We start from the raw sequence: 24,776 nt of genomic DNA on the forward strand, positions 1-24,776 counted from the left end.
ACTTGACTGGGTGGCTGTAAGACATGAAACAGAAGGCTGTGAAACTGATGAGTAGTCTAACCATAGGTGCCTTTAACTGATTTATTTACCTTCTACCACATTAATACATGATAAAACTTTGTAATCAGTTGACTGAATGATGTCCAGCTCATCCCTTTATCTGACAGATATGTTACTGAACTCAAGAATCCAAGTAGACAGAACTAGAATACGCCTAGTGCGGTTCAGGGTGAGGGGATAAATTCTTTATCATCCAGATCACACAATACAATTCTCCAAATAGCGAAATGTTTTTCCCACTTCCCTGTAAACTGTTTAGCTTCCTTTACTTGGACATAAATAATGTAGAATTATAGAATTGTAAACATGTAATTCACTCATTTACACACTCAGTGGTTTGCTACATAGCAGGCCCACGGGGAGCTGAGGGCAGCAGATATCATTTCAGATTATAATTAATGAATAATATGCTTTAGTAAATGCTTCTCTAGAGTTGCTTCTTGAATCAACAAACTCAGACGTGAGACATCTTCCACACAACTCTGATAATAATCTTTATGGCAAACTCTTGGTTTGGCTAAAAATAATAGTTTGAAACGCAGATGAATTAATTTGTGTCAATTCACAATTAAAGTCAAAACATGGAAAATAAAATAAACAAACAAACCCATTTTATATGTAGTTACATTCAGTCCAGGTTAAATTGGTAAATTCCGACTGATAACATTCAAAGTAATTCCAAACACAGCCTGACAGATATCAGATATCTGGTATGAATTCAGCCTGGTATGAATTGAATTGGGTTTATATGCTGACTCAATCCAGATTACGATCTTGGTGCCTGGAGCTGATCCTAGAAGTCAATAGGTTACAGACAAGGCATGCACTCAACATTTTACATCTTCGTTGCAGGAGCAATGAAAAGCATTCATCCATGATGGTACTTCATTGTGTAATTCTGTGTCTCAAAAAAATCTTTTTTCTCCCTGAGAAAATCCTGGAGAACCTTGGAGAACCCCGGAGAACCCTGCCAGTTAGGAGATTTAAACTAGTAACCTTCTTCCTATAAGGAAACAGTGGCCGTGGCTAAAAACGGTCTACTGTTCATTGCTTGCATTCTCTGTGTTGCAGCCATTTCCAACTATATTGTCGTTTTAATAGAATTCAATTGTGTTAAATTTTATAACAATTTTAACCTCTAAAAGCTAAAAATGTTCTCTAAAATGGAGAAAATATTCTATTCTATGTGAGATACTAGTTCATGTTCTTCAAAGACTATCCAGCAGGAACTCACTCTGGACCTTAAAGTAAACTGAAGTCACATGCTTGTGCTTGTCAACAAGATTAAAAAGTAATAGTGGACATGTTCATATGAATGACCTGATTAATTTGACATTATAATTATGATATTCTACAATATTCATTGTATATTATTTCAATGATCATATTGACCAAGGCAAATCCCCTACATGACCTTTGCTCACCATATGTTCATAGTGAACATGTTTTTTGAGAGTTGACATTGTGTGTTACCCCAATTCTCATCGGTTTCTTTCTCATTTCTTCTTCTGCGATTACTCCATAATGACTGGTAGACTACACTGACAGCGCGTCTGTTTCCTTAGCAACACTTCCTGCCTGTTTGTTTTTCTCACCTTGAAGAAGATCCTTCGAGGACTGAACAGATTGAAAACAAAAATGTTGAACTCAACATAACTCCATGTATGTTACATAATGTTTTAATTCCCATCCATTGCACACTTCCTGTTATCCTTCAATATCATCACCTTTCTGAAATAGTGGCCTACATCATTTTTGACACAATTGACTTGGACCCAAAAACATTACCACCTCTTTCTTTCCAAAAGATGTTTTAGGCAAAATGAAAAAAGAAACACTTTTGGCCAAAAATAGACATTATTTTATGAAGGTGACAATGTCTACTTTTGAATATCCTTCATGTAAGACGAATGATCATCACATCTGGTTTGGTGTTTTCTGATGAATGTTTGGTATCATCGTCAATTTTTCTGAACAAAATTAAAAATATCTTTGCAATCTGCAGCAAGTCAGATTATTTTTGTTTTATGGTCATAGTTGCTTTTGTCAGAAATATATTCTCTAACATGTAAGAGATTCATAAAGTAATTTTATTCAACTGGGTAATCAATATTGTATAAGCATAATCCAAAACAAACAAACAATATTTAGAAAGCTGTTTCAAGTATCAGCCTCTGTGTGAGTTCCTTTTGCCCCTCAGTTTCTCTCTGCATTATTTGTCTTGTAGGATCAGCAGCAAAATATCAGTTTTATCAAATAGCTGCCTTTCATTAAAGCAGAGCCATCTGCTCTTGTTCCTCCATGATTGTCAGTCAATTGGCAGAATTGTGCATGTAAAGCCCAGTTTAAAGCAGAGGGATGGAGATCAAAGGTAGCCACTGACCCATCCCCCTTCACTTGTTTCCTTTCAGGTTTTTCTGCAGTCTCAGGGGATTTAACATAAAAGCTGGCAATGCCTCGTCCTCCACTCCACTAAATCAGAGTGGAATATTCAGAAATGGGAATTTTTGCACGAATGCTGAACCCAACAACTCCCCCATCACTAGCTATCTGCTGACGTTTGGGGTTTTCTCTAATGAGACCAAGCCAGACAGTGCAGCCAAGGAAACAGAAGAAATGCTAATGCTAATGTGCTCTGGAAAGCCAAGCAAATTAGAGACCAAAAAACATCAACAAAAAATTATTAAACCATCAGTACATTCCATCTGGTTTTATTACACAGGCAATTCTTTCAGTGCCACAGAGAACCTTCATATTGTGATGTAAAACCACATAATTAGGTCATAAACCTTAAAAGTGAAAAGGCTTCAATGCTTGAAAAAAGACATTTTACAACTTCAAACACATCGACTGTGCATCACTCCCCATGCACTTATCTTATCATGATAATCATGATAGTCATGAACTACCAGCAAATAAAGCTGTAAAGAAATACTAGTAAAAATAAAAAATAAGATTATAACCAACAATGTGATGCAATGACATCATGGTTTAGTATGTTGAGAAAGTTGTAATTCATGATATTTTCTGCAACTTCAACTAAAGAACTGGGAGTAGATCTTGAGTAAAGGATTAGGAGAGAGGCCAGGGATGATTAAACTCATTCTGTTACTGAATAGGGAGTCAAACCTTTTCCCATTCTACAGCATATCTATGACACAAACTGGTGCCTAGCAGCTAAGTATGGGAACTGTTGCATCATTTCTTCCTTGTTATATTTTAATTTTTTTTTACATATTTCCAGCATTACCATATTAGATTATATGAACTGCCTCTTAGTCCCATTCCCATTGTTTTTCATGTCATTTTGTGTTTGCTTGCATATAGTATGGGTACCGTCACAAAGCAGGACTTGCTTGTCAATTCCAATTTTTTGCTGAAATCAAACTTTTTCTTGCATGGTCGTTCATACTACTAAATGATGTGACTGCAATGAGTCTTTTGTGTGACCGGTTCATGTTCCCAAAGTGACCCGCATGCACAGATGAATAAGGTAAACATCATGCAGCAGCGCTCTGTTTATGGAAGTTATAATGGACGCTGATTTTAAAGTTAATTCAAACACCACTAAAGTCACAAAATCATAAGAAAAAAAGCTGATAAAGAAAGCACAACTAATACCAATGCCGTTTTGTTAAACATTGACTGCAGCTCCTGTAGAGAAGTTTGGATGTTTAGTCAGAGCCAGTTATGAAGTTAATCAAACAATCAATCAAATTTTATTTGTATAGCACATTTCAGCAGCAAGGCATTTCAAAGTGCTTCACATCATTACAAACACAGAAATACAATGCAACATAGAATCAACAATCAAAACACAGCATTAAGTCAGGTTCCATCAATAAATTTGTAATTGATTACATTTCAAATACAATTCTAAACAAGTGGGTTTTTAATTGAGATTTAAAAGAAGTCAGTGTTTCAGCTGTTTTACAGTTTTCTGGAAGTTTGTTCCAAATTTGTGGTGCATAGATGCTGAAAGCTGCTTCTCCTTGTTTGGTTCTGGTTCTGGGGATGCTGAGCAGACCAGAACCGGAAGACCTGAGAGGTCTGGAGGGTTGATACAATAACAGCAGATCTTTAATGTATTGTGGTGCTAAGCTGTTCAGTGATTTGTAAACTAACAGTATTTTAAAGTCTATTCTTTGAGCTACAGGGAGCCAGTGGAGGGACTTTAAAACTGGTGTTATGTGCTCTATCTTCCTGGTTTTAGTGAGAATGCGAGCAGCAGCATTCTGGATCAGCTGCAGCTGTTTGATTGATTTGTTGGACAGACCTGTGAAGACGCTGTTGCAATAAGCAATACGACTGAAGATGAACGCATGGATGAGTTTTCTAGATCTTGCTGAGACATTAGTCCTTTAATCCTGGAAATGTTCTTCAGGTGATAGAAGGCCGACTTTGTAACTGGAGGCTCTGGAGGCTCCGGTCAGAGTCCATCACTACTCCCAGGTTTCGGGCCTGATCGCTGGTTTTCAGTTGTAATAACTGAAGCTGTGCATTGACTCTAGATCGTTCCTCTTTAGGTCCAAAAATAATAACTTCAGTTTTGTTTCTGTTCAGCTGGAGAAGGTTTTGGCACATCCACACATTTATCTGTTCTAAACATCTGTTCAGTGACTGGATGGGCTCTGAGTCACCTGGTGACATCGTAATGTAGAGCTGTGTGTCATCTGCATAGTTATGGTAGCTAATATTATTTCCTGTTATAACCTGAGCTAGTGGGAGCATATAAATATTGAATAAAAGGGGTCCTAGGATTGAACCTTGGGGTACCCCACATGTGACCTTTGACCTCTTTGATGAGAAGTTTCCAATTGAAACAAAGAAATCCCTGTTCTTTATGTAGGATTCAAACCAGTTAAGCACTGGACCGGAGAGTCCGACCCAACTCTCCAGTCGATTCAGTAATATATCATGGTCAACAGTGTCAAAAGCTGCACTGAGGTCCAACAGAACCAGCACTGTGGTGTGTATTCACTTCTATAATAGATATATGAGAGAAATTGACAATAGTATATAGAAAAAGCATAGTAATAGAGTGTAAAATCTTAAAAAATATGCGAGCCACAGCACAGCATGTTGCCAGGTCACCAGCAGAGCAGGACCCAACATAAAGTCATCCCTCTGGAAAGCAGTGGCCTACCTCTAGCTCTTTTTTTCCCTTTGTACAAATCTACCGTATAATCTGTGTCGGCACTGTGCCATATATAAAATCCATGACCCGTAACTGTCACTAATCCACCAACTGATTCACATGTCTAGTGTGTGCTCACTGACACAGTGGCTCTGATCTGCTGAGCTAATGCTGAGAGTCAAGGCTGTTTGTCTGGGGACAGGAGACTAAGTTAATTCCTCTCACAGAACAAAATCCTCTGAAACAGAATCTATCTAAATAACACAGTGGCTCTTAACTGAAACCCTTAATCATAATGTTGTTTGCTGCCACCAGCATGGATCATCTCCCACAGTGTGCAGCAGGTCAGGAGAACATTAAAAGCTTGATCTATAGAAAAAGATCTCTTCAAAGATTTCAGATAACCTTTTTAAAAACTATTTTTAGTAGTTTTGTTTTAAGCTGTTTCTATGATGTTGCACTAAACTTCACTGCTGCCTGTTCTGGGTTTCATATCAAAATGATAAATAGGTTGAAATGATGTGGTTCTGTTCATTAGTCTTTGGAGACACTTGTATGAGCAGCCAGTTACTGCCCTCCACCTCTTTACACAGACCAGACTTCAGTGTCTTTGGGGAGTTTAAGGAGAAAATAAAACACAATAAACATACAAAACACAACCAAAAATCAAAAGTCACACTTTCCATTGTGTAACACTACTCTAACTTGAGTACATTTTTTGGTTAATTTACTCACCGTCATTTTATGGCAAACAGTCATGTCAGGAAATGGTTTTGCATTAAAATTCATATTCACAAAACAGAATGGTTCATCATTCAACTGATGGTGGGAATCTCACTCAGAATTTTCCAAATACCAGATTACAACTCATCTGATGATGGGCTGAACTGAGCCCATGCTGTCAGCCTGTGGCGCCTGTAGCTGCATGGCGGTATGCACTGTATATACCTGGAAATTTTCCTTTGATTAAAAAAATGTATAGTTATTAATTAAAAAAAAATCATTTTCTATTCATTTGTTCTATTCATTTACTATTAACACAACTGTGGGGGGGAAAAGGTAGTTTGTGTCAAAACATCCTGCTTGAAGCCCACACTTGTGTGTGTCTGTGGGGGTGGACACATGAAGTCCTTAACCTAAATGTTATTGGTCACTTGGTTACTTTGGTTTATTTGGTGGCTTGGCGTTGTTTTTGTAAGCTAAATGTGACTAGCAAGCTAAAACTGAATAAATGGAGTTTAAACCCTGCTACAATTCAAAGAGCCGTTGAGTGGATTCCGTTTTTTTTTCATGGTTTCAGGAACTGAAGAGCTATCGCTCTTACTGCTCTTACTGCTGCGTTCTGCCTGAGCATAGCAGTAAGAGTGTGGGAGGGTTAAACAGTAAAATCTAGTCAAAACGTTTTCCAAAAAGAATAGAATCTTGTTTGTATTTGTGTGGGTTAGGTTTGTACTGGTTTTGTGCGCTGCACACACGATGGATTTGGAAGATGTGTTCATGTGGGTCAGGTGAAGACTTAGCTTTGCACCCTCTGACAATATCCTGCAGCCGCTCCTGCTGTCAGTAGTTCTGGAGTCTCTACCATCCAAGGATTCCCCTCATAAAACCATTTTTAACCCTCAAGGCACTCAATCATTCACCAAACCTGCAGCTTCATGTTGGGATGTTGCAGCCAGACAGAACATTTACTGCTTTTTGGTGAAAGTCAATGAAGTAATGAATGCAAAGAGTTTTTTCCTTTGTGACTTTAGTGGACAGCTCTGCCGTGTTAGCAAATAATGAATGAGAGAATTCTAAGGGTCTGGCTCAGACACAGGTCAGAAGAAATCCAAGTTCAGGGTTCCACAACCTTCTGATAGGAAAGAAACACCTGGAACTGAAAATCTGATGATTGCTCCAATCATCAGATTTCTGTTGGCAGTTTTTCAGTTGATCTGGCTGAAGGGGTTCAGATAAATACCAAATAGTAGTGGGGTGGGTGTGCATGGGGGATGGAGGGATTATGGACACGTGGATTATGTTCCATATCTGCTGCAGATAACCTCTTTTACTTGACTTGTTTGTGTAGTAGTACATCTACAGCATGACCTGCTCTGTTTGGATGACATGCAGTTGTCAGTGAGCCTTTGACTCATTAATATGCTTAACATGAATGTGCAGGAACACAGTAAGCATCAGAGTCACTTTACAGGATAAATGGTCTTGTGGTGAATCAGGAGGACAGACTCTGACAAAGTGTTAGGAGGATGAAGGCTCTCATGATGCAGACCAAACCATCATGAGAGCCTTCTTGCATTGGGCACCAAACATCTCACTGTACCTGATGTTGCAGCCATCAAAGAAGACAAAGCTGCATTTGGACTAATACTGGAACTAGTATTAGTTCCTGGAATGATGGCAAGTGGCTACTATCATGTTCAGAGACCAACATCAATTATTCTAAATTACCTCACATAACTGTCATGTGCTGCATTGTATGTTGACACTGAGCGGAGGGGAGCAATCCATTGCGAGTAACAATAGCGTCATGTTGTAGGGAGCTATGGAGTAAGGCTTTAGATCACCTTGGCTCAGGATTTATGGCCGAGGCTCCATGAAAATGATAGTCTGACATCATTTCATTGTCAGTGACTTCTGATTGGTCAGATTTCATGCTTCATATGTTAGTGTGCAACTTTTCTTAATGCATATCTATCATTTAAATATCTGTCTTATATGTCCTCATCAGCAAATCCATATTTTGAGGAGAATTCTTGTGACAGTAATTGGGAAAACAAATGCAGATATTAAAAAGACATTTTCCAGCTTTTTTGGTCGTCATTTTAGCTTTAATGTGAATTAGATTTTGTCAGGTAAGCAATAGCTCACCTTTACCCTCAATAAAAGAAATCATCCCATCTGCACTTTTTCCTATTCTTTTCCTCATCTCTCCTCACTGTCTCTGACATTTAAACAACCTGACCTCCCCCACTTTTCCTACCACTTCATATCATCACCACTATCACTGCCACCCTTTGTTCCCCATGAGCCTGGACAGAAGCTCTTTTTACTATATCTGCATTTTATCTGAATCCTAGTCAGATTTTAATTTGCTCACATTTTCCCCCCAAAATAATGACTTGAAATAATGATCTACTTCCACAGGATGATCATGTACAAATTTGATCATTGAAACCTTCAAAGTGACCTTCCATTCATGTTAAATAGATTTAAATTTATTCATGTTTTTAGATATTTTATCCTGGCCTGCATTTTTGATTTCTATAGCCTTATCTGAGTTCTGAGATTAGGAACCTTGAGGGCCAGGTTATATTCTTCTCTTTGTCAGACTTTGTCAGAACCACACAGAGAGACGCCCTGAGTCAGGAGGCTGGCCCCAGCAGCATGGGGCCAGCCTCATGTCCCTGCACAACACAAAGCTATGAATGTGGCATTGAATTTAAATGGTTCAAGTAAAGTCAAAATAAAATGTTCCTTTAAGTTAAAATTCGTAACTTTTAAGTTAATTCAACACAGATTGGTAAGTTATCATTAAACCAAACGAATGAAGTGAGATTAATGCAAATAAGTCCATAACATGAACTGCAGCCCAAATAGACTTTTAGAGTGTATTATCTACTCTGCCTGAATATTGTCCTGTTGCCTTTTGACCAGTGTTCTTTCACAACTGTAATTTTTTTCTTAACCATCTTAATTATAATACTACTGTTCTATCTGTGCATGGATCTAACTTAACCAGTAAACATGGCATCGTCTGAATGGGGGAGATGCAATGCTGCAGCATGTTTGTCAATACATTTATACAAAAAATATGTCACAAGCTCTAAATAATTTAAAATCTGGAAATGATTACAATTTCTTCTGCGTTAGAAACTTAATTCTAACTCAGAAGAAGTTAGAGTTCTTCTAACTTCAATGAAATTGTTATAAATGACATGTTTAGAAAGCAGGCTGGAATCCTAATCTCAGCTCCCTCCTGTCCTGTTCTGGCTCACATTCAAACACTTTGGAGCAGCAGTGTGTGGCTTTTAAACCATGAACACTGAGAAACAGTCTGACAATAATATGCTTTTGATATTATATTACTGTTTTTAATTGCAGTTGCAGTGGACAGAGATCTGTGTTTACAGATTTCCAGTGCTGTGAATGTTGTGAGTTGTTGGAAATGAACAGCTGTTCACAGAGTGTAGGGCTCACGGTGCTGTGTGTCAGAAAAGCTGTTTAATCATGAGGGACAGCTTGGCAGGAGACAATTCAAATGTGTGGTTCTAATTAGTATTTGTAAATGGTCTGATTTCAGATCTTACTGTGAAAATACAAGTACTGGCCTAAGGAGGTAAAAAGGTTTTGGTAAAAAAAAAAAAAGAGAAAGTTAAAAATTGAAACGCACCATAGGTTTACCGATTCTTTTCTAATATAATCTAGAGAGTATGCAGTTGTGTTATTGTCACCTATAATGTTTACTAGCTTGGAAAACATTATTCTTTCTTCAGTTCAGTTAATCTTACACAACTTCTACTTCTACTCCAAAGACAGAAATAAAACTCTGCCTATTCCCACACCTTTTATATTCAACTATATAAAGTATTTACGGTTTAAGTTTACATATTTTAGACCATGCATGAAGGTCACTGACTAAAGGGTAATCAGAATAATGTGTAATTAATAGATTACATGTAAACTGCTACAAATGCCTTCTAAGAATGCTAATGTGGTTGCTATAAAGATTTGTCTTCTCCCAATTTAAGAATGATAATCTTGAAAATTGGACCCATAAATTAATAAAAATTGGCAAAGAAAACCAGTCGGCAACATATGTTTGAATTTTGCCTCTGGTTTATCCGGAGCTCAGCGATGCATTTAGCAAACAGCACAGCCTGCTCAGTAACACTTTACAGAAGCAGATCCCTGTGCAGCAACATGACACCCTAAATGAGCCGTGTAATATTCCTTCCTGAAACGGATAGCTTCCCTCTTCTGACAAGTCTTATGAAAGATGCATGTACACTGCTTTGGCTAAAGCCCAACAAGTATGCACTGAAAATGGGCACAAGCAGCAGTATTTTCTATCATCACATTTTCAAGCTTAGTTTGTTAAATCTAATTAAACCTTACATGAGCTCTGGATGTGATAAAACCACTCATTACTGGGCAAAAGAGGAAATGAGGAATAAAAATACAGAAACGCAAAAGGAAAGAGACAAAGAAAGAAACTGGATCTGCAAACTGTGACAGTGGTTGCAATAAACCGACCAAAGACTGTCATGATTTTGCAGCTGTGTTTCGATGTCAGTGCTTGTTATGTTGAAAGAGTTGGCTTTTGGTGCCTACAGGAAAAACAGATCTCTACCTTGTCAATTCCTTAGTAGCAGTCTGTTTGATTTGACTGTCTACAGAGCAACACTTTCACACACTCACACCAAAGCCAGTTGAGATTCAGCTGAAAACACAACAAAAAAAACACCCTACAGAATATTGCTTTAGTTGCAGCATTGCAGCAGCAGATAGGTTAGATAAAATACACAAGAAGTGTCTGCAGACAAAAAATATCAAGCAACAATAGTGGAAAATAAAAAACTCTAACCATTGGGGTGCCCCATGCCTGTTCTTGCTTGTGTATAATTTAGTCTTCTCTGTTTGCAACAATGCTGATCCTTGAAAAAATAAATTACAGTAGGTATACTGTAAACTATATGTGAGCCAAATTGTTAATGGTTATGAAAGAAAACCCAAAGATGGGAACAAGTGAGGGAATTGATAGTTTCTGTTTTCATTTGTTTCTTTGTCAGTTTATTGGTCTTGAACTGTGTTCCACATAGTATGATGGAAAAATGATGGAATATCAATGCAGATCAAGTAAAGCGACTGAAATACTCTTTAGAGGTAAATCCTGGCTGTTTTTAAAAAATGATCATTATGAGTAGAGGTTCAGGCCTTCATAGAACCCATAAATCTTCCATGGATGGAGTGTTTGTTTCACACACAGCATCACCCATCACATCATGCAGTCCCAACAAGCACTTAGGCTGTCTAATACACTTCTGAGGCGTTCTCTCTGCTGACCTCTACTCAGTGCTTACATTAAGTGATGGTTGGAACTGCCTGTAGACTTTTTACTCCACTCTTGATGCTACTTACAGCTGAAACCAGTCATTCTGTCTCATTGTAACAAAACACACAAAACTTTCCCTGAATGAATGAGGGTGTCTGTCAGTTCAGATAATTTCTTTTGCTCCCGACCTTTTCAGTCTTTTTATCACTGATGTGTTCAGCACCGGAATATAGCTTGCCTGCTGCCATCTTTCATTTCTTTCACCTTTATATCTAAAAGCTAAAAGTATTTATCTCTGTAAATATCAAGACAGAGGCAGCGTTTCACTCAGCTTGGTCTAACAGTTTCACCAACTGAAACCAGTACAGATGATCAGGTGGGAGGTCTGGCAGCTGCATAGAGGAATACAAAAACCCATATATAAATATACATTGTTCAGATTTTATTTTCGTCATGTAGAGTAAAGTATTTTTAAAAAGAATGAAGAAATGTTCCTGCTCTGCTTCTCTCTATTTCCCTTTAAATTTCAAGAAATTGATGAGTTCATGCAGCAGTCTAGGTGACAAAAAGATGAGAAAACATTACTGGCAGCATTATGTTAGGTTTCTAAAGTTCATTCAAAAAGAAGTGGAATTGATCTGTAGGTTTTCCAAGTTGCCATCTCTGTCTTCATGAGTACTTCTCATTTTGGGTTTGGTTAACAGGGCATACCAGAACCACCAGATGGTTGACCCAAATTCTTTTGGGGTGATGATGATGACGATGGTAAGACTTCACCCTGTGATTGGTGGGTCGCTGGGTTGATCCCTGATCCCTCTGTTGTTGTGTCCTTGGGCAAGACACTTCACCCACCTTGGGCCGATGGCCTCGCTTCTGTGGCTACTGTCCATTAGCTTGCCATCATCAGTGTGTTATTGTGTGTGTGAATGGGAATGTCAGATTCCATATAAAGCATCTTTGAGTGTCCTGATAGTTTTATATAAGTATGATATCATTTCATAATTATCTTTTCTCTCAGCTTGGTCTAACAGGCCTTTAATCCATTCACTGCTGCGCTGGATGCTCTGACAGAATAATACTGCTTTAGTGGAAATATGGAATGTCTTTTGTCTGTATGGTTCCTTATATTTCTGTAAGTAGGTTAATTTTAACTCTTATGAGTAGCTAGGGAATAACTGTGTCATATTTAGAAATGATGGTGAACACCTGCCTGCTCCTGAAACAATAATATCTTGAGAAGTAATTCTTCAGGACTTTAAAAGTGTTCCACTTTAAACAGAGTTGGATATGGCTAAAAAGTGCAGCACAGATTGCTTCTTATAGCATTAACTTTTATCAGTAGTTTTATTTACAACTTTAGTTCACTGCTAATTTTTATCATATGACTTACCTACGGCCTGAGGTGTAATAAGTTAAATGTAAAACTACAATTGATGAGAAGAATGTTTTGGAATCGTAGAAATCAGAGACTTCTGTAATACAGACCGATAGAAGAAATCTTACCTGCCAACAGTCATCACCATTTTCAATAACTCTTTGAAGAATCTGAATTAATGAGCTACAACAACATTTATTTTTCCTTTGGGAGTAATAAAGTATTTTTGAATTGAATTGAATTATTATGTGAATTATTTCCTCATTCTCACTGAAGGAGGGGAAGAAGTGCCACTGAGCATTGCCAGGTCTGAGGCTGCAGCTGTCTTTTTTATTTGGCCAGTTCTTTTCCACCTCTATTGATTTGTATTGATCCAAACTCTCTGCTTGCAGCTGCAGCCTTCTGGTACACGTTCATTGGTTTGCGGCCTTGTTGAGTAAAACCCCAAATCACAGCTTAGAAAAGCTTACATTTGCAAACTGCTGCTTGATATTTCTATTTTAATTGCTTTGTTCATACTACCTTCAAAGGTAATGGCTTAGTTGTTAAAGACTAACTCTATTTAACACAAATTAACATAATTTTAATCACTTTTGCAATTTAATTAGTGTTTGAATTTTCTTAGTGAGTAGCGTCTTCCTGCATGGAATCTGGTCAGAACTTTTAATAATCCAAAACTGATTGGAACTCTGGTGAACTAATGTGAACTAAAGTATCCCCAAAGAACAAGTGCTGCATTATGTTGACCGCTTGTGTAACATCTGATCTCTTTGGATAGCAGATGAGGAATTAAATTAAGTTTTCTATTCTATATCTCAAAAACACATATAACTAATCTTCTCTTTGCTTTGCAAAAGCTATGATCGCTCTCTCTAACGTATCGCTGACTGTTCTTGCCTTCATTTGTGCAGGTCCTTGGGGTCGATGTATGGGAAGTGAGTGTGGACCTGGCGGCAGCCAGAGCAGAGCAGTATGGTGCGCCCATTCTGAAGGCTGGACCACCCTCCATACAAACTGTGACCAGTCAGAGAGGCCAGACAACCAGCAGAGCTGCTTCAGAGTGTGTGACTGGCACAAAGATCTGTACGAATGGCAGCTGGGTGCTTGGAACCAGTGTGTCCCAGTGATGATGCGCAGTGCTGGGTTGCAGCGGCCAACAGTGTGCACACGGGGAGAGGAGGGCATTCAGACACGGGAAGTGGGCTGTGTTCAGAAATCTGATGGCGAGCCTGCGGAGGACGTAATTTGTGAATACTTTGAACCTAAACCAAGGCAGGAACAGGCCTGTCTCATAGCGTGTCCTCGGGACTGTGTGGTGTCTGAGTTCAGCCCGTGGACTTCATGTTCTAAAACATGTGGGATTGGCTTACGGAATCGGATACGCTTTGTTCTGGCACCACCACTGTTTGGTGGGTCTGCCTGTCCAAATTTGACTGAATTTCAGACGTGTCAGCCTGGCCTGTGTGAGGGAGAGGAAAACCTTTACAGCCTCAGAGTTGGACCATGGGGCTCCTGTTCTGTACCTTTGCCAAGGATAGCCAGACAAGCTGAAAAACCACCCAAGGAGAGCAACAAGAGATCTAGAGAAAGTGACAAATCTGCTAAAGAGGGCAGCAAACAGCCAAGAGATGGTGAAACACCATCCAGAGGAGGTGACAAACAGGCCAGAGAAGACAGCAAACAGTCCATGAAAGAAAGAAAAAAGATGAGAGATGATGAAAAACAGTACCAAGAAAAGGACATAAAGTCCACAGAAGGTGAGGAGAAAATGTCCAAAAATGGCAACAAACCATCTTTGAGCAACAGAAAATTGGTCAGAGCAAACAGAAAACAGGGCAAGACATTCAGACAGGCAGACCGACCCAAAAGACAGAAAAAGATAAAAAACAAGGCAAAAAAAGAGAAAATGAGAGAAAAAGGCAAAGGAAGATTAAGGGAAAAGGGGAAAACAAAAGACCCAGAGACCAGAGAGCTAATCAAAAAGAAGAGGAACAAGAATCGCCAGAACCGCCCAGGAGGAAAATTCTGGGATCTGCAAGTTGGCTACCAAACCAGAGAAGTGACCTGTGTTCACAAGAGTGGGACCATTGAAGCTTTGAGGTACAAATGATTAGAATGTCATTTTTTTCTGTAAGCATGTGCATCTGTATAGGTCCTGTTTCATTTCTCTTGCTAGAGAATCTTGTCTTGTTTGGAATAAACCAAAATTTAAATTTTAAAGTTTTTGTAGCTGCGAGAAACACAAATGAAAATCTCCGGAGGTGGGTTGATGACATCACAGGCAATGTTAGCATTGTTAGCAGTGTTACCAGCTATTAACAAACACAGGTAGAAATAGCACAAGTAAACAATAACCCAGGGCACAGAATACTATGTCCAGCATATAACATGGTCCTGAATTCAAATTCTGGGTTGGGGTCTTTCTTTGTGAACTTTCTCTGTTGTGTTGGTGGATTGTGAGTACTCTCTGGGTTCCCCAGCTTCCTCTTACAGTCCACAATCATTTGTGATAGATCACTGGGTAGGGTGCATGCATGGTGTGTCCCTGATTTGTCCTGTAAAGAGCTGACATCCTGGGTAGGCCAGGGACCTTAACTTGTAGAATCACTGTTAGGAAAAGCTTCAGCTTCCCTTAACTCTGAAAGCTTGAGATGGGCATAAAAAAATGGATGGATGGAAATCAAAAAAGAAGTATTACATGTTCTGACACCTTCTTCTTAGGGTGTTACAAATAATTTCTCATACAACAAATTAGTTTGCGTTTTTTGGGGATGTTTAAAGGCTGGACTTCTTTAAATATTATGATCAAGATTCATTTTCAGCCATTAAAGCTGCAATATGTACGTTTTACAAAAAAATGTTTTTTACACAACTGCCATGTTGCAACAGTATAATATAAAACACATAATCTGTGACCCCCCCCCGCCGCCCCCCCCCCCCAAAAAAACATATCAAGCTCCTCCACCTCCTCCCAGTGTTACTATAGCCATCTGCAGAAATGAGCCACTTCCAGGCAAAAACCACCAATCAGAGCCAGGGGGAAGTTATGCAAATTCAGACAAATTAAATTTATACCTGATAGTATTAATAGAAGGGTAACTCTTGTATAGTTAACAAAGTCTGTCATTTTTATCAGGTAGTTTATATCTATAAATTAATTCTAGCTCTTGCTGGTAATTGTTACTCCAGTGAGAGTCGGTATTCAGCACTGAATTACAGTTAAGGCACCAACTCTACAGAAATAGTTGTATTAACTACCGGATTTCAAGCCATTTACATTCTGCAAAGTCTGTTATTTTAGAAAGAATGATTTTTCTGTGTACGATTATTTTCATTCTCATGGCAGAATGCAGACTCAGCATTCCTACAGTTAGTCTAAACATTCAAAGATGGTATGATAGAGGGCGCAAAATCTGGTATCTGCGGGTTTAGGGTGTGTCCAAAATTTTGAATGTTTAATAGTATTTTATGACATTCATTCACACTACAGGCAGTATTACAGCATCTTAATGAAAGTTGTGCCAAGCTCAACTTTAACATCCCCTTAAACTCATTCATCATTTGAATTTTATGTGGTGTCAGACAGCCATGCTCACTGACACCACATGAATGGCCTTATTCTGTCTGTGGGCTCGCTCCACTCTAAAAGAGGCCAGTGAGCACAATCAACTCCATCCTAAGACAGCCATGGCCCTACCACAGATTTTCTTATGTCTGAAAGAATAGAAACCACAGACATTTTCTCATTCTCAGCCTCCTACTGTATAGACAGATGGCTGAAAGCTTTAAAGAGGCTTAGTTACACCTATTGACTGTATTATGTTGGAAATAGCACAGGATCAAGGTTATCTAGCGTGGGGGTCAGAATACCATCAGACTATTTATTTCATATTTTGACTGAAACTAGAAACATGAACATATTTCCTCTACTGTCTGTAGCTGTTGCACCATAAATACAGATCATTTTATATTTTGTGAAAGGGATGGTCATCCCTTTCACAAAAAAAGGGTTTGAAAAATGAAAATCACAACTGATTCTGCAAACAATTTAACTAAGCAGAACCGAAGAGGGAACAGAGAAAAGATGCAGACGCAAGAATTTTGTCACGATTTGCGGTGAAGAGGTGTTGAGGAAGATGAGATGGACCCAGATTGTAGATTGAGAAATTATGAATTTAATGAAGAACAAGCACAATAATCCAGGCAGCACAGATGAGCAGAAGGTTAATGGCTCAACACTGGGAGCAACTGGTTCAAACAACTGACAACAGACTTGATAAGACAAGGACCTCACAAGGAACAACACAGGTGGGTTTAAATACACAGGGAGACAATCAGGGGAAACGAGGAACAGCTGTACTCAATCAAGGGCTCCACGGGACAACACAGACTCAACAGAACACAGGAACCCAAATAAACACACAGAAAATCCAAATCACTACAAATTTAACTGGTTGTTGTCGTTTTTTAAAATAAATGTCATTCAGTTGACCTGAACAACACCTTAACATCATGTGTTGTGTTCTTATAACCAGCAGCACCTAATCAAAATTGACCATTGTCTCGTTCTGCAGCCTTTGTTCTCAGGAGATGCTGCCAGTGACCTTTCAGGCCTGCGTGATTCCCAGAGACTGTGATGTGACTGAGTGGTCTGGATGGTCAGCTTGCTCCAAGCAGTGCTACGACCCCAATGGGGCGAAAGGGGAGCGCAGTCGCAGTAGGAAAGTGAGCCAATTCCCAATCGGTGGAGGAGTGGAGTGCCCAGAACTTGAAGAAAAAGAGCCGTGCAGCCCCCAGGACGGAGCGGTTCCTCCATGCACTGTGTGAGTGAACAACTTTTCATTTTACAACCTGTGTCTTCTGACCAGAAGTAATAACATTATGGAGCATCAGCCAGAGTGCTTACTTGAACCTGAAAATCTGTGGAGGGTTCTAAAGATTAAAATGATGGATCCTGGGCCTTCCAACTCAAAGACTTGGAGATCATCATCAAAGACTAATTAAAATATGAGTTAAAAGATTTCTTTGCTCTACTGACTAAGATAAAAAGGAACTTATGTCAAAATCTGCCAGGAATATAAATAATTTTGGGCTTAAGTTATGTTACTAATGAAAAACATAATGCCTGTTTTTAATATGCCACAGACTCTGTCCATCTCAGCAGCATGTTCTAACATAGAATATATATTTTGTGGCATCAAATAAATGTGTTTTTTTCTTCTTACAGTTTTGTGTTTGGTCACATGAAGCTTAGGCTAATGTGATCTCAATCTGACTCTTCATCTGCCTTCATGTGTCATCAGCTACACCTGGAAAACAACAGAGTGGACAGAGTGTAGGGTGGACATGCTGCTGAGCCAGCAGGATCGTCGGCGTGGAAACCTGACAGGCTTGTGTGGAGGGGGAATCCAGACACGCGAGGTCTACTGTGTGCAGGCCAGTGCTGTTGCTCCACCTAATCTCAGTTCACTGAGGAGTAGAGAAGGTAACTCCCTTAATTTTTTGGAGCCTATGGTCCTCAACATGTTATATTCAGTTAATTCTGCTGTGTGGTATTCTAAACACTTTAGATACTGTGCCTTCTAAACACAAGAAAACCATCTCATTTAAAGTTTTCCAGAAGTCATGAAGGGGACACTGCAGTGTTAACATACACAGCAAACTCTTAGACCTAAAAGTAAAACACTTTGGGTGGTAGAAACCTATCACACAGTCTGCAGCATGAAACATGAAGGTAGCAGCATTAGGATGTATTTTCTTCCATTGGACAAGCAGGCTGGTGGAGTTAGTGGGTGTAGTTAAAGAACAATCCTGGAAAGAACTTGTGAGCACTGTGACGGGGTGTAAGTACAGCCATGCAATGAAATGGTTAAATCAAAGCATGGTCATCTTTTAGAAATGGATCAGTGAAGACCCAGAGTTTATTCTATTATTTAATGTTGATGCTTTCAAGCCAATCTGAATGAGTTTTCACTGAACTGCAGAGAAATAAAACATCAAGATATCTGAACTGCATCCTGGTGTACTGTAGACTGGTTACCAGTGTTTTACAGAACAAATAGAACAAGACTAGACAACTTTATAGTTGAGCAAAAATGTGATGCTGTAGAGGTCCTGCTTCACAAATATTTTGAAATAAATTAGCTAAAAACTAAAACCAGTTTTAAATTACATGTACAAACTGTGTTACAGATGAGCTTAGCAACGATGGCTCATCTCTTTGGACACATGTAGGACAGGGAATTAAAATAGTGTCCACATTATCATTCATTTGCATTTTGAGTTGCGTGCAGTGCAGTGAAGAAAGCACTGAAATTGAAATTTTCCAGTAAATCAATGGTGTGCTGAACACACAGAGCTGGAAGTGGCCTGGAAGCTTGCCCATTTTTATCCAGCATTGACACAGTAAGTCTCCGTCCATCTGGCTGGTGAAACTGGCATCTGTTGCTGAGATTATTCAGATCTTATGCTCACAACCAGTGGCTCGTTTTCAGCCTTCCATGCCAAGAATTAACGGTGCTGATTCTGTTAACAGAGGCGGGCAACTTCCTGGGTTTTATTCCTTACTGCTGCCTAAGTCGACATACCATAACAAGATACTATTTTTTTTGTGGTTGTCATGGAGATTGTTTTTAGGTAGAAGCAAGAAGATAATAATGAAGGCATTCAGAGATGTAAAAATTCAATAGATTCTGCTTTAAGCAATAGCCAAAAAGAAACAGAGTCAAAGGAAGATATAAAAGAAAAAGGAGGAGTGAAGAGTGTAGGTGGGATAAAGTGTCTCTGCCAGCTCTACTGCTCACGTTCATCATCCTCCCTTCAGTCTGTCATTTTCCCTGTCACCATGTATGGAATCATGTCAGGTAGTATTTGGTCATACCAAGCAATAAATAGAGCAGCATCTTTATCCTAAATGTTTCCTTTCTCATTTTCAAGACACTTTTCAAACATTACAGGCTCTCCTTCATCCGCCAGTTTCAATAGTCTGAAAGTGGTTAAATGTCTTTTAGACTGAAATTGCCCAATTGATGATGAGTGTTAAATGCATAAATACAACAATCTAATAATTTCCTAGAACTGTTTGAAGCAGAAATTTGTAGTTCTTCCCTTTGTTCTTTCCACAGCCAAGGTTTCACAAGTAATAGAATTCTGCAACCTAACCTTACTTTGAATATTTCCACAAAAGTGACAATTTGCTTATCTAAAGGTGTTTTGACACCTAAAGGAAAAATGACAACTGATTCATTCATTCATTATTTGAATGTTGTAAAGGCTTGTCCTCCTTAGTCTGCCGAATAAGAGAACAGAAAGCCCGACTGATCATTGCTGAAACTAAACATGGACCTACCAAACCTGTTTTAAACCATTTTCCTTCTCAAATGTTTAGGTGTCATGAATACACAATTCTCATTATTGACTCCTTGGATATTCAGCACTCTCACAGGGACTTTTATGTTATTTTATAAGATCGTTATTGTGGCTCTTTCATACATAAATTTGTCAAATAATTCAAGTCTTCTTTCATTTGTAAGCTGTTTCACAGTTTGAGAAAATGTTAGCACACTTAATCGTTTTTAACTCCAGGAGCACCTGCAGAATGTTATCAGAGTGTACAAAACTATCTCTACACCTGATCCACATGAGTGTATCCCCAAAATGCACAAAACCAGCACAAACCTAACCCAAACCAATACGAACGCAATGCAAATGGCAGCGGGACACACAACACCCATAAGGCAACACACTCACTGTGTTCATCTATGATGATTAATGGTTGCTTTTGATTGCATTTAGTTTTGTTATTGCTATCGGGTAGAAACTGCCTCTGAGACGGTTGGTTCTTGTTCTGGTTGCTCTGTATCTTCTGCCTGAAGGCAGCGGTGTGAACAGAGAATGTCCGGGGTAAGAAGTGTCCTTTGTGATGTGTTGTGCTTTTCTTAGACAGCGGTCGCTGTGCAGGTCCTCCAGTGAGGGGAGAGGGCAGCCAATGATTTTTTGGGCTGTATTCACAACCCTTTGGAGAGCTTTCCTTTGAGCTGTAGTGCTGCTGTTATACCATACGCAGATACAGTAAGTCAGTATGCTCTCTATGGAGCACTTGTAGAAGGACACCAGCAGCTTCTCCTTGATGTTGTTCCTCCTGAGAACCCTCAGGAAGTACAGTCTTTGCTGGGCCTTTTTTATCAGCTCGAAGGTGTTCATGTTCCATGTGAGGCCCTGCTCAATGTGGACCCCCAGGAAACGGAAATCAGCTACCCTCTCCACACATTTTCCCCCAATGGTTAGTGGTGTAATGTCCGTTTTATTCCTCCTGTAATCTATTATTGTCTTTGAGTTGTTGAGGAGCAGATTGTTCTCCCTGCACCACTGCAACAGCCGCTCCACTGCACCCCTGTAGGCGGACTTGTTGCCTCCTGAGATGAGCCCCACCACTGTGGTGTCATCAGCAAACTTGATGATGGTGTTGCTGTGGTGGGCAGAGGTGCAGTCGTATGTGTACAGACAATAGAGCAGGGGGCTCAGCACACAGCCCTGTGGAGAGCCAGTACTAAGGCTGAGGGCAGTGGATGTATGTTTTCCCACCCTAACTCTCTGCTGTCGGTTGGTCAGTAAGCTCAGAATCCACATGCAGGTGGAGTGAGGGAGGCCCAGGTCCCCCAATTTGTCCACCAGTCTGTGAGGGAGGATGGTATTAAAAGCAGAGCTGTAGTTTACAAAGAGCATCCGCACATAGCTCCCCTGCTGCTTCAGATGTGACAGAGCAGCATGGAGGGCCGTGAATTACAGCGTCCTCTGTGGATCTGTTGGTTCTGTAGGCGAACTGGTGGTGGTCAAAGCCAGGAGGGAGAAGTGCTGTGATGTGACCCCGGACCAGTTTTTCAAAACACTTCGTCACCACAGGGGTTAGTGCCACTGGCCGGTAGTCGTTGAGGCAGGAGATGTGAGGTGCATGCAGGATGTTTTGACACAAAATATTGAGTGTCTTTAATTTCTTGAGATGACGTTTCATGAATTAGTGCTATATAGTCTGAATTGAATTTAACTTGTCATTAGGGACACATTTCTGCATTTAAAATTTATTTTTATTGGGCCAATCTAATATTCAAATTTTAAATGGCATATTTTCATTAACTGTAAAGTGAAAAATCACCATAATTACTATAAATAAATGCTTGAAAACATCACTCTGTGGTAAATAATTTACACAATGCATTTTATTTAGTGAACCGAGTTATGGAAACGAATTTCATATGAATGTGTATGGACACACTCTTATCAATGCGCATCCTAGTTGATATGATATATTAAATGACATGCTGGAAAGCAGCTGTGCCACTGTGATGCCATGAGTCCTCAGCTGGAACAGAGCTGGGCACCAGGATATTTTTGGCAGGTGGCTCACGGAGGCGGCCTCTCGGCTCCCTAATTTGTGTCTGGAAGCACAGCACATGGGAATGCACACCATCTGGCATGAAGATACCAGAGCAAGGGCAGTCTGTGAGGAAGTGTCCATTAATCTGCTGGTGCTAGGTTGGGAAGAAGCTTGTTAGACTTCACAGTTGTACAGATGAACAAAGGGGCTATTGTTGCTTTAACATTATTAATGAAGAAAATTTTGGGAGGAATGTTTGACTTTCCACAACCCTTCACATTTTGACAAAAAATGTAATTTTACTGGTTCAATTCAACATTTGTGTCTATAATAAAAATGCTCACATTTAGCTTTGAGTTATGGTTTCTGATAAGGAATCTACAATAGTAGATAATCTTTTCAACATGTTACCACATCCTGTATGACATCCTGTACCAGACCGCAAGTCAGTCTGGTACAGGCCTGCAGCCTGCAGCAACCAGCACACTAGTTCCAGTTCTAGTGTGCTGGAACTAGACTGGCCTGCCAGCAGTCCAGACCTGTCCCTCATTGAAAGTGTGTGGAGCGCAAAACACAAGAACAGAGACCCCGGACTGTTGAACAAGTGACGTTCTACATCGAGCAAGAATGGGGAAAAAAACTCAACAATTAGTTTCCTTGGCTCCCAAAAGACTTATTGAGTGTTGTTATAAGGAATGATGATGGAACACAGTGATAAATATGTCCTTGTCTCAACTATTTTAGAATATGTTGCAGTCATCAAAATACAAAAACGTGACTATTTCCATAAAACAATTAAATTTTTCAGATTGAGCATTAAACATTATGCCCTTGTAATGGATACAATTGAATATAGGTTGAAAAGGACTTGCAACTTATCATAATTTTTTTCTTTATGTTTTACACAAAGTCTCAACTTCATTGGAGTTGGGGTTGAAAATTCCATACTAACCATTAGTTTAAAAGACAAATCTTTATGACCATAGATCTGGCACTATGCAAATAGATATTAATGTAAAAATATTTTCTTGCATGAGACTGTTAGAAAACATAGTCCTTTATTCTCCCTGCATAACGTCTGATTGATTTAATTAGAACTGAGTTTATTTTTTTATAGCACAAGAAACTGAGGTCAGATCACTTGATGTACTAGAATGTTAGAAGCTTACATCCATCAATACATTTTCTTACACCCTTGTCCCTAGTGGGGTCAGGAGGGGTGCTGGTGCCTATCTCCAGCGAACATTTTGGACGAGAGGCGGGGTCACCCTGGACAGGTCACCAGTTTGTCGCAGTAGGAGCTTACAGTAATTCAGAAACCAAACACTTCTTGGCTGTGCAGTTACAGTATGGCAGTAACCATGGGAGGATGTAAAGAAATGGGACATTTGTTTTGATGGTAATAAAAGAGCAACCAACCATTTTACTTGATTTAACTTATTACCTTCTATAGCATTACATGTGGTTTAAAGGACACATGACATGTACACATGCTTAAGTGTCACTATTAAAGGACACACCTTTGGGGATGGCAATTTGCATGTGAATGAAGCTGAATGCTGTTGTTGCACAGCTTGAATAATTCATCAGTCTGGCGACCTTGCAGAGAGTCAGCGACACCTGGCTGTATCTGAAATACACAAAGAAAAAAGACAATCTAACGCTGGTATGAAAGTACAGTTGATAGACTAATTTATATTTGTCAGAATGCCTCAATGATTAGTCATAATATTTATATTTTTTGCTGTTATATTTCTTTTCTGATGTGCTTTTGTTTCTGTAATTGAGTTTGCACAACTACTGCTAGTTCATTCATCGTTTGTATTTCTCCATAGGTTTGCGGCCAGTGGACAGTGAACTGTGTTTGGGGCTTCCTCCGAATACCACACAGCTCTGCCATATCAGCTGCCCTGTGGAGTGTGAGGTGTCTTTGTGGAGCGCTTGGGGACCTTGCACTTATGAGAACTGTCAAGACCAAACCACTAAGAAAGGTAAGAAATTACTGGGTAACTTTGATTGGAGGGGTGTAGTGTACCACATCTTCTTAGAATGAAACCTCACTGTGGAAGCCACAATGCATTATGGTTCAGCTGGAGGCCATGTGTTAGTGACCACTAACACATGGTGGAACATTCTCCTTTAGGATTTGTTTTGTAGACAGCAGAATTCATGCTTCCATTTATCACAGCAAGTATTTCAGGTTCTGAAATCAATACAACCCCAGATTATCACATTATCACCACCGTGTTTTACAGTTGGTATCATGTTCTTTTTCTGAGTTGTGGTGTTACTTTTACGCCAGATGAAATGGGACACCAGCCTGGTAAAAACCAGCCCCTTCTCCTACACTGTTTGCTTCTTCCAAAAGGTCTGGACTCTCAGCTGTTGAGAAATGATTGCTTCCTGGAGGCATAGACTCTATTAAGGTTTTAAATTTTACCAAATGGCTGACATTTGGCCTTAACATGTAATTTACCAGTTTGACGCTAAGAAGCTTACCAGAAATTGCCTACTCTGTAAACAACCATCCTCCACTGCAAAGAGAGAAGTGGCATGCCGAACCAGACGGCTGATAATATTAATGCAATACATGGAAGAGTGGCCAACATGGACTGAACATCTTTGTTCACTTTCTCCACTGTCATTGCTAAAAGTACAGAAATACTACAATTGTAAAACAGAGCAGAAAGTCAACATCATCGCTCACTACTTCTCCTTCTGTTCGCTGATTGGCCCGGTTCAAATTCTAATCAAGTGGAATACCGCAGGAAGGAATGGC

General features: G+C 39.5%; 1 protein-coding gene across 1 annotated transcript in view; it reads left to right on the forward strand.

The window, feature by feature from the left end:
• thsd7a (thrombospondin type 1 domain containing 7A) overlaps positions 1 to 24,776 on the forward strand; it is an 86,339-nt gene that overhangs the window by 11,612 nt on the left and 49,951 nt on the right. The window contains exons 2-5 of the mRNA XM_023345187.1: positions 13,536 to 14,724; positions 17,199 to 17,447; positions 17,928 to 18,109; positions 23,833 to 23,988. Coding sequence (XP_023200955.1) covers positions 13,536 to 14,724; positions 17,199 to 17,447; positions 17,928 to 18,109; positions 23,833 to 23,988 — 1,776 coding nt within the window. The remainder of the gene's footprint in view (positions 1 to 13,535; positions 14,725 to 17,198; positions 17,448 to 17,927; positions 18,110 to 23,832; positions 23,989 to 24,776) is intronic.

Source organism: Xiphophorus maculatus, chromosome 13 (genome assembly GCF_002775205.1).
Source record: "Xiphophorus maculatus strain JP 163 A chromosome 13, X_maculatus-5.0-male, whole genome shotgun sequence".
In the NCBI taxonomy this organism is placed as follows: Eukaryota; Metazoa; Chordata; class Actinopteri; order Cyprinodontiformes; family Poeciliidae; genus Xiphophorus; species Xiphophorus maculatus.